Here is a 15,197-nt window from a genome sequence, read left to right as displayed (position 1 = left end):
AAACTGTGCTTTCCCACAATCTCACAGTTCACCGGCCACTTTCTTGTATGTATTTCGGGAGAAACTGATGAATTACGTGCTCTAAATCCGACTGACAGGACAACATTGCGGCACCCAAAATAAACTGTGTCAAGAATTTGTTCAGGTTACTGATGCATGCATGTTTTTGGGTCATTTTAGAATCAGTAATAGTTTTATTTTAAGTTACTTTTTTTGGACAATGTACATTGTTTCTTTCTGTATCTAAACTGCATTGCATGTTTTATTTTGTGCCAATAAACCTTTAACATTTCAAAAAGTGGTGGGGTCAAAATCAGCCATTTCAAAAAGTGGTGGGGACAAAATCAGCCATTTCAAAAAGTGGTGGGGACAAAATCAGCCATTTCAAAAAGTGGTGGGGACAGCGTCCCCAGTGTGAATGACACCTATGATGATAACATAACACAGGGACCAATGCATAGCTATAATGTATTAATTTAAAAACATTAAATCAATAATATTGAGCATCAATTGGAATTCAATATCAGTGCATCCATTAATAGGCCTTTTATATTAGAGGTTAATATTTGCTCAGTAAACTAGCTATTGAACTAAAACTACTTATATTAGGTTATATCTTGAACTTTTGTAATACTTCAGCAAATGTTTTCTAATTTTGTTATATTTCAACATAATATTCTCAGGGGTATTTTTTTTTTCTCAGAACAAGTAGATTACTTAGCCTAAGGCCTTGCTATTGAAATATCAAAAATCTGTTTAAAGGTCCAACTTCATCACGTCACTTCACAAAGTTTTCTAAATGATAAAAAATAAGATCAACTCATGTGAAAATCGTCTTGCTCAGTTGAGACGATTCAACAACGTTTTCTAGATGAACAAGAATAGTGGCAACCAAGGAATGTGTGGAAATAAAATTTGCCTTCATTTTGTGGTTTGGTGGAAAATTACAAGGGGGGCATTTAACCCCAAGAAACCCTACACACTCATTTACATGTATATCATTATTTCCTCACATAAACTAAGCATGTCTGCCACCTCAACAATGAAACATCATTTTTAAGGGCAGGCCACATTTGTCAGTACTGGACTATGAAGACATACTATACATGCCTGCTTCAACATCTGATTTAAATAGTCTGGATCCGGGCTAACATGCTGCGCTGCACATTATTACTGGTGTGAGTGTACACAGACACCACTGTAATTTGTACACTACTGTTGTTTGGGATTCGTTGTCCTCCAGAAGGGAGGCATTGGTTACTGTTTTAACTAACACGCCCCTCTGTCCTGGAAATACTTTCAGGATGGCCTGAAGTTGAAGACCACCATTCCAGATTTTAAACAGTTGGGTAAACATTTTCCTGTAAATTGTGTTTGCTATTCTTAATGTGTGTTTTTACCCGTTTTAAATCAGTTATTTTGTATATATTTTATTGCTGCAGTTGTAATGCAGGGCACCATTGAACTCCAGAAGTATTGGCACCCAATTAAAAATTAAGCAAACATGAATTAAGAAAATAAACAACCCAAACAATAAACCATACGTTGGGCTCAGACATAAGTGGGAGCTATATACTTTTATCAACACTATCATTTCCCAAACAAAGTATTTTTAGTTGTATGATTTTAATATGTAAACAATAAACATTAAAATTGCTCTGAGGGATCTATTTTATTGAATTAAATTCAGGAATTTGCGATTTTAGTTGGTGTATCAGCATCTCTCAGGGTATAGTCTACAGTACAGAAAATAAAATCTTTTACTGAACATTAAATATAAACATTAGCTTCCTATTTTGTCTTTGTTATCAGGAAACTCATGACAACAAAGGGGAACAAATAATAAATGCCACTAAGCTGACCATAGCATGCAATAACATTTGAAAAAAATACATCTTTATTGAGAAAGCAAGATTTCCATCTCAATTGCAGTTTAAAAGGTTTAAACTACAAATAAATATGTACAGTAAATACATTTCTTGTCAGTCAGATGTGCACATACAAGAATATAAAGATCATACATTCATGGTTTAGGTATTATTTATATTGGTCAAGAACATTTAACCTTAATTAAATGTTAATAATTATGATGCAATGAGCACATCATTTAAAATGGCTTCCTCTCCAATACCAATAAAAACAAAATGTCCGTAGAAAGCAATATGCAGTATTTCTGGCACCTGTCCAGTTCTTCGAAAACATCAGTACTTCCTTTCCAGCCAACAACTCCCTAACAGGAGCTGCTCTGTGTGTTGCCAGACTCTGAGGTATAAGTGCTGCTCTTCTTTGAGAACTTCAGAGCACTGAAGGAGACCTTCTTTCGTTTCACAGTCCTATCGCTGCGACATCTCAGTGAGTTCTTCACATGATCCCTGAACTCCTCTGAGATGAAGTAGTATACAAATGGATCCAGACAGCTGTTGAGGGAGGCCAGACACAGAGTGGTGATGTAGAAGCCGTAGCCATTGTTTTCTAAGCCTGCCAGCAGGAGAGAGTAGTGTACCAGCAGCATAATGTTACTGGGGGTGAAACAGACCAGGAACATGACCAGTACAGTAATGATGAGCACCACTGCCCTGTGCCGATTGTTGGTGATGCTGGGGTCAGTCATGGTCTCCCTCAGGGCCTTGAGCATCAGAACATAGGCCACCACACACACAATGGCTGGAAATACAAAGCCCACAATTCCCATGGTCAGGAAGTAGCCGGATGCCATGTTATTCTGGCTGGGTCGGGTAACGTCGTGGCAGGTGATGATGTCGAGGTTGGTCACCCTGACCGTCTGGTCATAGAGGTACAGAGGGGTGGTCAGCAGCCAGACCCCGACCCAGATGGCACCGCAGACACCAACGGCTAACTGGTTGTTTCTCCTATTCTGAGAGAGGGGGTGGACAATGGCCCAGTACCGCTGAACACTGATACAAGTGATGAAGAAAATGGAACAGTACATGTTCCCATAGAAGAAGCCTACCAGGACTTTACACAGCCCCTCTCCATATATCCAGTTGTTACCGTTGAAGTGGTAGGCGATCTTCAGGGGGGTCCAGATGACAAACAGCAGGTCGGACAGAGCCAGGTTGGCCATGTAAATGGCGGCAGGATGCTTCTTCTTGGTCCTGAACAAGAAGACCCAGATGGCCATTGCGTTGGTGGGCAGTCCCACAGCAAACACCACTATGTAGACGATGGGAAGGAACACCGTGGTCAGACGACTGCCCAGGATCATGCCAGCAGTCTTGGAGACTTGCACCCCCTCCGCTGTCTCTATCCCTGATAAGCCACGGTATGAGTAGCCTTCATCACCATGGCCTAAGAAAGAAAGAAGACGTGTAGAAAAGGGGGATATATGACAAATGTAATGATGAGGTTGAAATTCAATGTTCATTTCAACACAATAGGTGTTAGATGTATTTAGTTGACAGCTAGGTGCATGTCTCAACTATTACTTATATTCTGCACTTACTGTATGTACACTGCTCAAAAACATTAAGGGAACACGTAATCATCACAGTATAACACCAAGTCAATTCAACTTCAGGGATATCAATCTGTCCAGTTAGGAAACATAAGCGATTGTGAATCAATGTCACCGGTTATGGTGCAAATGAAAGTGACAACAGGTGCACTGGTGAGGCAAAAGGAAAACAAACCCCAAAAGGAATGTTTTTCTTTTTTAGATACCAGGAAATACTGTACAACTTGCCAAGTAGTAGCCTACATCACATTAAATGTTTTCATTTTGGAATATTACAGTGCGTATCTAAATCAAACTACCACTTTGGTAAGATCAGTGTTATGTGCTATGATGACTTTCATCAATTGATGTCCTGAGGTCCAGGCAATACTGTACAACTTGCCAAGTAGTAGCCTTCATCACAATGTTTTCATTTTGGAATATAGTGCGTATCTGAATCAAACTGCCAATTTGTACTGAAAAACTGGTATTGAAGATAACATCTTCAATACCAAGTCATCTGGTCAAACAAAAGAGAATTGTATGATTCAAAGAGATATTGCATGATTATAATGCAAAAAGCTTTTTCTTACCATTCTTATTCGAAAGACAGAGTTCGACGCAGGCCAATAGAGCGATTAGTTTAATCCAATGTTGGTCAAAAGTCATATTAACTGACAACGATACGTTACAACAATAATATCTGCAATGCTTGAAGAGTATTTAATGTCGATTTCGTCTATGCGACGTTGAAAGCAACTGAATGTAGGTAGAATATAAAACACGTCGTCGGTAGGAGGGTAAGTCACCTGCGCAATTTTCTCGTCCTTTTCTAAACCGAGTTGAGGGCGTCTCCAGTTTTTTGCTTATCTTGCTATCTTTGAGTTAACTACCACCTGCTTGGATGCGTTCACACTGGCTGCCTAATTAAAATGTGTTTTTCCTCAGAACATTAGGATCTTTTTATATCCAATATTTTTCATAGCTAATCTGATTGCTGAAGAAACCAAATAGTAAAAAATTAATAAAATAAAAATGTCCTTGGAATCTCTGTTTAAACACAGCCCTTGACAAGCAGACAAGAGATTTCCGGGTCATTACTGCAGTAGAGGGCTGTGTTTGAAAATTCAAATTTTCACATTTTGTTTTTTCTTTTCATCAGCTCCCATAAAGATCAATACCACACTGCCAAATCCTAATAAAACAGAAATATCTGGGATAGTTGTCTTCTCCCCAGAGACAGGATATCTTACAACCTAACACTACTCATTGGGTTATTTTAGTTTTACCCCTGCTATGATAGGATGAATCTAATGTCAAAGTGTCTGATGTGATTGGACAAAGAACGAATTAGTGAATACATCGGAATGTGTGTGAGTAGGCACACATTTGACTTTTAGTTAAAGCTCATATCCATAGCAACTTACATACATTTTGGATTGTATACACTTATAAAATATAGTACTTTACAGTTTTTATATATTTTTTGCAGTCATTTTTTTTTACATTTCGATAAGCATCTGGTCCCCTATCCAGGGACTGGGCCTGCTTAACGTTAGGGACAGGCCAGCAGTGGGGTGCAGGGTGCTAGGCTGCCAGCAATAAAATGGGGAGTAGGCTGTGTTGGTCTGCTGGGGGAAATATCCACTGAAATACCAGTTTTAGATTATTAGTGAAGGAAGCCAAATGTGAAGATGAGCAAGGGGGGTATGTACACTCACAAGTGACTGAATACAAAACCGGGCAGTTTCTCCTTCAGTCGGCACACTTTAGTATACAAGTGACATAAGGTTACATTCCTTCCCTCTTAAAGCGATAGTTTGGTATTGTAACGAAGCTGTTCATCAGCCTGCCAGCATATGTAGCTGTAGGCACGCTAGTTAATAGATTCGTCTTTAAGTGTATAACGTTTTAAAGAGTACGATGTTCTGTCGGATCTCCCCAGCCTTCTAATCCACCTTTATGTTTTCAGTTGCAACACAGAACAAAGCTTTATGAGAGTAATGAGAGACTGGAGTGAGTTGCAACAGGCCGGATGTCCTGAGGGCAGACTATTGGAGCAAGGCAGGCTATAGCAACTTGGCTGTTTAGTCAGTAAAACTCAATGTGAAGTGGATAGCAAATTACTCGATGATTCAGGCCTTTATCTTGCAAAGTTTGTTACTGTTCAAACGGAAACAGAGGAAAGGAATGGAGTTTAATAATGGTGGGGGGAGGGGGGAGAGAATAACCATGATGTTGAGTGTTCACGTTATCTGAGCCATTGTCTTTAGATCTTGAAAGTCCCAAAATGTTTTCAGCTATTTGCAATGCCTCATGATTCCTTGTTAGATTTTATACATTTCTAAGAAATGAAACCACTAAATTCACAAGACCAAACACTAAAATGCCTCAGCTTAATTTGAAACATACACCATTGCTTATTTGTATTTTGTTTATCTTATGGCACAAATTGGCTCACTTCTTTAGCCATTGAGATATATATTTTTTTATTTTATGTTATACTTCAGACCGGAATATGACCCATCTTATCAAGTGAAATAGTTGTTTGTACTAAATAAGTAGCTACACAGGATCATGACGAAGTGATGTAAATGTTCTTGACTTAAAGTAACAGTTACACCAGTAGAGGGCATCATAAGCATTACTTACAACCCTAGTCTAAGGATTTGAATATTCAAAAAGCTCCTACATTTCTAAAAGCACTGATTATACATTCAAATGTACACTTGGGTCTATGTTTGATGAGTCTATGTTTAAGTTAAAATACAGTCTATTACACATGGTATTCCTATACAACACTGACAACCATGGCTTTGCAGATGCCAATTTCCACAGCGATATACATTAATTGGTATTGGTATAACAACAACCAAATCTCCTTGTATTCACATGTGATGACTGAATATAAAGCTTCGGAAAACATTTTGAGACCACTGCACCTTTTTCTTTGGAAAAGTTTTGAGTGTTCAATTTGCAGTGGTCTCATAATTTTAACCCTTCTGTTCCTCACTCAAAACCTTCCTTTTCAACTTGATTGGAAAGGAAAGAACATACAAAATGGTTATAAAAAAAAAATCATAATTGAACTGACCTAATGGTGACCTCACTTAGCTTGCATAGTAAAGAATGTCCTTGTACACAGGATTCCATAGTATTTTGTTATTCCTTGTTTTGGGACTTTCAATCTTGTTCAATAATACCAAGTTCAACTTACATGGGAATTATATACAGTGGGGAGAACAAGTATTTGATACACTGCAGATTTTCCCACTTACAAAGCATGTAGAAGTTTGTAATTTTTATCATAGGTACTCTTCAACTGTGAGTGACATAATCTAATATCAAAATTCCAGAGAATCTGATTGTATGATTTTTAAGTAATTAATTTGCATTTTATTGCATAACATCATTATTTGATACATCAGAAAAGCAGCACTTAATATTTGGTACAGAAACCTTTGTTTGCAATTACAGAGATCATACATTTCCTGTAGTTCTTGACCAGGTTTGTACACACTGCAGCAGGGATTTTGGCCCAGTCTTCCATACAGACCTTCTCCGGGTCATTGTCATGCTGGAAGACCCAATGCCCAATGGAAGTCAATGCTCTTACTGAGGGAAGGAGGTTGTTGGCCAAGATCCGGCGATACATGGCCCCATCCATCCTCCCCTCAATCCGGTGCAGTCGTTCTGTCCCCTTTGCAGAAAAGCATCCCCAAAGAATGATGTTTCCACCTCCATGCTTCACGGTTGGGATGTTCTTGGGTTTGTACTCATCTCTCTTCTTCCTCTTAACACGGTGAGTGGTCCTGCCGGTGAGTGGTTATCCCTCACCTTCCTCATGATCATTGATGCCCCACGAGGTGAGATCTTGCATGGAGCCCCAGACCGAGGGAGATTGACCGTCATCTTGAACTTCTTGCATTTTCTAATAATTGCGCCAACAGTTGTTGCCTTCTCACCAAGCTGCTTGCCTATTGTCCTGTAGCCCATCCCAGCCTTGTGCAGGTCTACAATTTTATCCCTGATGTCCTTACACAGCTCTCTGGTCTTGGCCATTGTGGAGAGGTTGGAGTCTGTTTGATTGAGTGTGTGGACAGGTGTCTTTTATACAGGTAACAAGTTCAAACAGGTGCAGTTAATACAGGTAATGAGTGGAGAACAGGAGTGCTTCTTAAACTAACAGGTCTGTGAGAGCCGGAATTCTTACTGGTTGGTAGATGATCAAATACTTATGTCATGCAATAAAATGCAAATTAATAATTTAAAGATCATCCAATGTGATTTTCTGGATTTACAGACCTCTACATGCTTTGTAAGTAGGAAAACCGGCAAAATCGGCAGTGTATCAAATACTTGTTCTCCCCACTGTAGGTCCCACCCCAGTAGACATCCACTCCTTCACCTGAAAGTCCATAATGTACAACAATCAATGTCTGTAGTTCATGAATTCAGTAAAAATATAATTTACCTCGAATTGGCAAATAGAATTGTCCCACTTCCGATGTTTAAATGGAATTGCTGTCTCTTCTGAGATTCACATTTTTTTCGACCCAACGTTGTGTTTCAGGTCTGGGTTTTATATTGAATGTCACCATGCAGTATGTCAATGTAAATTAATAAAATAAATATGATTTTCCTTCATTGCACATCTATACATCACACTTGTAAAATACATTATACTTAATACTTGAAAATGTTCTGCCTTCTTCTATTTGCACTTCTGGTTAGACGCTAACTGCATTTCGTTGTACAGTACTTGTACTGTTCAATGACAATAAAGTTGAATCTAATCTGATCTAAAATTACCAGCCATTCTTCCAAACTGACAGCTATCTTTGCGCTATAAGCTACATTTTTCGCATTGCAAATTGAAATAAGTGTTTTTGCACCTATATTTTCAAATTATTGTAGGCAATTGGAGAATTTGTCAAGTTATCCCATTTTGTGTAAAATCATGTGGAAATTATGATAATTTGATGATTGCTGAAATTGTGTGATATGATTGCTTTTTATATACCCTGATTCCATGTCCACACCAGATAGTGTTGACCACTAATGAAAATGACAAAATAGTGCGAATAAATTAGAACAGAATCTGCATGCCCTGTCTAAAAAGGAACATTAATGTCTCTACTTCAGTGTGTTAATAACTAACTACGGATGAATTTCTGACCAAATTGTTTCTAAAACACCACACACTAAATATATATTCCTTATTTAAGTGAATGAATCAGAAACAGATATGTGTCTCCATCCATCAAACCAGGAGTTTGTTGTACTGGTTTTTGAGGCTGGCTTGAAAGGCATCCACACTAGTAATCCTCGTGCTGCTTCTCTGGTTGGATTTTGTTTTGTTCCTGGAGGAACCAGAGGAGAGGGCCAGGCCCTTCTGTCCCTTGGTGCATCCAAACAGTCCCGTCACCAGCCTCCGGCACTGGGATGAGCCACAACAGTAGATCAGGGGGTCCAGGCAGCAGCTGACGCTCCCCAGACATAGTGACAGCAGGTATGCCACATGGGTAGTGTCTGACTGCCCTCCCACCAGCCCAGCGATCTGCAGATAGTGGGCCAGGAGAATGACGTTGCTGGGTGTGAAACAGACCACATATACAAGCAGGACAGTGACCACCATCACCATGGCCCGTGCCTTGTGCCTCGAATGACCTGGAACACAGCCAATTACAATAGAACATGTTATCGCCTTTCAATTACTCAGGTTTTTCATCAAAATTACGACAAATATCTGCTAACTTCAATACATTATTGTGTTGTCTCCCTGGTTTGTATTTACCTACAAAACCACTAGGAGCCTTGTTGAGCACCTGAACCACCCGGGAGTAACAGATTGCAAAGACCAAAAGAGGCAGGAAGTACAGGGCGCAGGAGAGGATGGGGAAGAAGAAGACGTAAAGCTCCTCTAGCATCTCCCGGTCCTGGATGTCATGGCAGGTGGTGACACCCAGCGGGTCGTAGTAGAGCGTCTGCCTTGAGAGGACCAGGGGCAGTGAGCCGCCCACGGCCAGGACCCACATGATGCCGCAGATCAAGGCGGCCCTACCGGGGCTCCTCCAGGGCAAGGAGGCAATGGGGTAGGCCACAGCCAGCAGGCGGTCCACGCTGATGCAGGACACGAGGAGGACGGAGCAGTACATGTTGCAGTAGATGCCCGCGCTGGCCAGGCGGCACATCCCCTCCCCGAAGACCCAGTCGTTGCCTCTGTAGTGGTACACAATCTTGAAGGGCAGCAGCAGGGAGAACAGCAGGTCAGCAGCCGCCAAGTTCAGCATGTACACAGCCGTCGGCTTCACGGGTCGGATCCATCGGGTAAAGGCCAACACGGCGATGGCATTGAGGGGCACGCTGATGAGGAAGACGGTGGTGTAAAGCGTTGGGATGAAGATGGTGGACAGGTGGCCTGTGAGGAAGTCACTGGCCGTAACAGAGATTGTGTATTGCTCGATTGAGTTATGATTCTGTTTCACCTGCTCTGGTCCAGACCCATTGCTTATTCTGACGCCGGGCCTGTTGATTTCTTCATCTGAGTACAGTGAGTCCAGATCTATGGGCTCATCTGTGACCAGGGGCCCTTCAATGACTAACCTATTCCTGGAAAAGGTCCTGATGATGGAGCTGCCTGCATATAGAGAAAATCATAGAAACAGGAGTCAGGCACATATCTGGCCATGTTGACTGTGGAGCACGGCCATTTACATTACAGTATAATACAATAATGGAGTTCAGTAATCTGGACGGCTGAAGTAGTGACTGTTTGATCTCCTGACATTAACAATAGGGGAGAACGAAATTAGACAGTAAAATTAAGAAAATGTATAAGAGCATTTAATGAAATCATATCATTTTTGGTAATAAGCTAATATATTTAATTGCTTTGGAATAAAACGTCTACAAACGCTTATGATGCTTTACATGTTGACTAGTCAGTGATAAAATAAACAGTCAGTGAAGAAAAAACGACTTGTTATACCCTAGGATTCAACATAATCAATTTAACATGTTGTGTTCTAAGTTATGGGGCCCGCACATCAAACATGAAAACGTGTAAAAGTGACGGAACATTGATAAAATGTTAATGTTCAAATAAAGTTGTGTTCTACTTACCGTTATAAACGGAGAAAACTTCATTCACGGCTGTCAGGAAAATAACGGTTTTAAAAAACATCCTTGCAGAAATCCCAAATTAAATCCCTTAAAGATGAAAATGTCTTTTAGTCCACAGCCTTTTCGGGTAGAAAACGTTGTATTACCTATCTGCGGGTGTACGTTTGGTCTCAGGTTTGTTGGTTAGCGAACTATTTCACAGTTGACGCCTTGTCCCACTGTGACGCATACTGTGGAATTTGTCCAGTGAGGAGCGCATTCCTAGTGGAGTTACTGCACATTTTCCCAGTGCAGTTGGCCTACTGACACGCGTGGCAGCTTTAGATTCGGAACAGACTGCATCTGGGAAAAGCTCTGTCTGCTACTCGGAGAGACTATAAAAGCGAAGAGCAATGTGGGAAGATAGGGATTGGGAAGTGTTGTTGCTTCTTTCTGCTAACATTACGTTTGAGAGCAGGTTCTTTGTTAATGTGTGTGTTGGTTGCAACAATGTTGAAGCGGGTGGCGAAAATGGGTGAGGGGCAGGGTCGGTCTTGTTAAAGATTAAATATATGGGGTTTCTAGGAATGCGCTAGGCCCACTTCCCAGTGTAACGAAGAGCCGCGTTACATGTTGTGAGGTGCCGTGTATTTGACCCAAATCAAGCAAAACAGTCTGCAGTTTACCGTAAACGTGTGTCTACTCCCGGTTCGAATCCAGCCACGCCGACCAGTCTAACGGGGTGCATAAGCCCTTACCCCAGGTGGGCCCTCGTCTGCTCGGGGAGCTAACGTATTAAACCTCGTATTGTTTTGTATATGTCTAGGATTTTAGAATTGGCAGGTGTAATTGCAGGCAGTCCCAGTTGCTAATGCAGGGTATGTGATCTATTTGATGTGGGTCGCCCTCTCCTTGTAAGGGGTCTCACTGTCCCAGATAGTAAAAAGGTAAAACCAATTATTATATAGTTTAAATTGCATGGATTAGTTGTTATGCCATTAATCCTCAAATATGTACTACTCAACATGTGAGATCTGAGAAAATGAATTAAAAAATGTATGGAAAGTTGATGTGGTTCGGGCATCTGGTAAGGATGCCCCCAGGACGTCTCCCAAGGGAGGTGTTCCAGGCACGTCCAGCTGGGAGGAGACCTCGGGTTAGTCCCAGGACTAGGTGGAGAGATTATATTTCGACACTGGCCTGGGGACGCCTCGGGATCCCCCAGTCAGAGCTGGTAAATGTGGCTCGGGAAAGGGAAGTTTGGGGTCCCCTGCTGGAGCTTCTGCCCCCGCGACCCGATACCGGATAAGTGGATGAAGATGAGAGGGAGATTAGTTGTTATGCTATTAATCCTCAAATATGTACTCAACATGTGAGATCTGAGAAAATTCATTTAAAAATGTATGGAATGAATGAAAGTTGAGGGAAATAATTAGAAAGATTAGGGAATGGATTGAAGCTGCTTGCGTTTATTTTTTTTTAACGCACCCCCTCAACCCATACTGTCCGCGTAGAGGAACAGGATTTTCGAGATGAATCACGAGACTGGCAGCTGATTCCGGAGCAGGGCTGTAAAATGTATTTATTTATTACTTTTGAAAATCTGAGATGGGAAGGTGGGCTGCACACTAAATCTCTAGCCTAGGGTATGAAAATCAGTGAAACACAAAATATGGAAAATCTACGTTTTTTAAATTTTTTGTTGCTGTTTGTTTTGCGTACCACATTTTCCAATAGTTAAATCATTTAGAGACATTGATCCAATTAATTAATGCAGGATTCTTGAAGCTAATGTCATGTCTTGGCATGTCAAGCCTGCAGGGCCAGTGAGATCCTCTCTACCTCATTTGGAGCATGGACACCTGTTTGATGTTATTGCCCTCACCTCCATTCCTCATCACTGTCCCTACTTAATACTCCTTCCCAAGTGTGTCTTGTTGGTCATTGTTTGCATTCCGTTCCTTTTGTGACCTTGTTATTTTCTTGTTTTAGATTTGCTACATCTTAGATATCTTTGTTTAAGTCCTCTGTACTCTCTACACCTTTGTCATGCCTACTACAAGCAATGTCACAGGTAAACACATCTTTCTGAACATTGACAGGCCAAGAACATTCAATGTGGCATGTTTTACAAGGTCAGTTTACTTTCCCATGGAAAACAAGCCTCTGGGAATGTTTAGAAAAATCGATGGGTTGGCTTGAACAATGTCAACATCTGACATTTTTATTTGTATAAAGTCAAGTTCTACATTTTTAATAGAGTGCATAACACAGCAATGTACAGTGTAAGATCACTGATTTGTTCATTGTTATGAACATGCTTTGCTCTAAATAAAGGAAGTCAGACATTCATGAAGACTGTCACATAGAATAAAAGTTAAGAGAGTGGGAATAAGCAAACACAATCACTGCCAAATTCACAATTTCAGAAATAGAAATCTTAAAACGTCACAAACTCATCTTAACACAGAAGAGCAGTACACTTCCTCTGATGTGCTTAGATGCAGGCATGGGCAGTATTTATGATACATGTATTTAAAAAACATATTTCAAATACAAAATAGTATTTTGTAATTTGATAAGGTTGATGAAAATGGCTTCGCATTTTGTATCAAAATACTTTAGTATTTTGTGGTTTAAAAATACTGTAAAATACTTTTTGATAAGAGTACACAATGACTGCATAAAAATGCTGCCTCTGATTGGTGCCTACTCAGTAATTTGCCCAACCTTGTTGAGATTAGAACATAAAATTGTCTCATACCCGAAGAAGAAGGTTAAGGTGAGTAACATGTAGGTTGACAGCTTTCCATACATTTTTGTTATGTTTTGGTGTTATAGTAGCCTAGGCTAAATCCTTTACCAATATAATGTTCTAGCTAACTTAGGTTTTTGTCAAAAAAATGATAATAGTGTTTCAACATCATCCAGCATGACCGGTTTGGCGGTGGGTCAGTGACGGTCTGGGAAAGTATATCCTTGGAGGGTCGCAGAAACCTCCATGTGCTAGCCAACAGTACCCTGACTGCTGTTACGTACCAGGATGAAATCCTCAGACCCATCATCAGACCTTACACTTGTGCAGTGGGCCCTGGGTTCCTCCTGGTGCAGGACAATGCCCGGCGTCATGTGATCAGTGTGTGTTGGCAGTTCCTGGATGACGAAGGCATTAATGCCATTGACTGGCCCTCAAGTTCCCCAGACCTGAATTCAATTGAGAATCTCTGGGACGTTATGAATCGGTACATCCAACGCTGCCAAGTAGCGCCACAGACTGTCCAGGTGCTCACTGAAGCCTTGATCTAGGTCTGGGTGGAAATCTCCCAGGACACCATCTGTCGTCTTATCAGGAGCTTTCCCGGACGTTGTCGAGAGTGCATACAGGCGCGTGGGGGCCATACACACTACTGAGTCACATTGAGTTGTGATGAAATTTACGCCAGTTGAAACTACATGCGATTTCAATTGTTTAATTAGATTTTATGTGTGAGTTTGAATACAGCCCTCAATCAGTTGGTGGATTTGGTTTCCATTGACCTTTTTTATGTTCAAGTCAAGTTCAGTTCACTTTGTTCTCAATGAATTACACAATGTACAGTAAAGATTTAGATCTTTAATACATTTCCTTCATCAAGACTTGATGTGTGATTTAAGTGTTCCCTACATTTTTTTGAGCAGTGAATACTTAGAAATTAGTTGCTATGAATAAAGGTGTCATCTGTTGTCTTCTTATGATATATTTATTTGACATTGAGTCAGTGTTGCTGACAAAAAGTAGGCCCTTTTTTACCAAATATCAAGTAACTAAATTAGGATACAATTATGAGTCATTACCAAACTGTTAGTAAAACAATAAACTTTTGGTTACTTAAAAACTAACCTTCATCTGGGTGATCACAGGGATGTGACTATTCAATCTGTTAACTGGTTTCATGTCAGATTCATCGCATGACTTGTTAGGCAGAGAAACGCTGTTGCTATCAAATGTTGTCTACTTAATCAACTGAGTCTGTGTACTGGGTGAGTGCACAAGTGCTGTTCTTTTTTTCCACTGTAGGTTCAGCTGGACTTCAAAACCGCTTCCTTTGTTGTGTTGAAATTGTTCATGGGACCACAATCTCATCCAAAAGTAACATTCCTGTTATGGGAGGATGAAAGATGCTGTCCATGATAACATAACACAGGGACCAATGGATAGCTCTATGGCCTGTGGCCAAGGCTATGCTCCATTCCAAATAGCTATACAGTGGATTTAATATGTCTACACACCTCTGTTAAAATGCCAGGCTCTTGTGATGTAAAAGAATGAGACAAAGATAAAATAACTTTCTCCACCTTTAATGTGACCTATAATGTGAACAATTCAATTGAAAAAAAATCAGAAATCTTTAGCATGGCAAATCTTGATGTGGCAATATTTGCCCACTCTTCTTTGCAAAGCGCTCCAAATCTGTCAGATTGTGAGGAAATCTCCTGTGCACAGCCCTCTTCAGATCACCTCAGAGATCTTCAATTGGATTCAGGTCTGGGCTCTGGCTGGGCCATTCCAAAACTTTAATCTTCTTCTGGTGAAGCCATGCTTTTGTGGATTTGGATGTGTGCTTTGGGTCGTTGTCATTCTGAAAGGTGAATTTCCTCT

General features: G+C 40.6%; 1 protein-coding gene across 1 annotated transcript; it reads right to left on the bottom strand.

The window, feature by feature from the left end:
* Positions 1–1,589: 1,589 nt before the first annotated feature.
* On the bottom strand, positions 1,590–10,948 carry LOC106024640. The gene is made up of 5 exons (XM_029125150.2): positions 10,580–10,948; positions 9,252–10,094; positions 8,724–9,124; positions 4,048–4,177; positions 1,590–3,309 (listed from the first exon to the last, which is right to left on the bottom strand). Exons 1-5 carry the CDS (start codon positions 10,638–10,640, stop codon positions 2,231–2,233), a joined length of 2,514 nt encoding a protein of 837 aa, XP_028980983.2. The 5' UTR covers positions 10,641–10,948; the 3' UTR covers positions 1,590–2,230.
* Between the last annotated feature and the right edge of the window lie 4,249 nt (positions 10,949–15,197).

Source organism: Esox lucius, chromosome 14, assembly GCF_011004845.1.
Source record: "Esox lucius isolate fEsoLuc1 chromosome 14, fEsoLuc1.pri, whole genome shotgun sequence".
In the NCBI taxonomy this organism is placed as follows: Eukaryota; Metazoa; Chordata; class Actinopteri; order Esociformes; family Esocidae; genus Esox; species Esox lucius.
Note: the sequence above shows the minus strand (reverse complement) of the source record. Positions and strands in the feature narration are given on the sequence as shown.

Bases quoted from the DNA above. Each gene is read 5' to 3' on its own strand.
- LOC106024640 (XM_029125150.2), bottom strand. From the start codon at position 10,640: ATGTTTTTTAAAACCGTTATTTTCCTGACAGCCGTGAATGAAGTTTTC. The intron at 9,125-9,251 runs GTAAATACAAAC...GCTGTGTTCCAG, and splicing joins GGCTCCTAGTGGTTTTGTAG to GTCATTCGAGGCACAAGGCA. The intron at 4,178-8,723 runs GTTTGATGGATG...AATCGACATTAA, and splicing joins ACCAGTACAACAAACTCCTG to ATACTCTTCAAGCATTGCAG.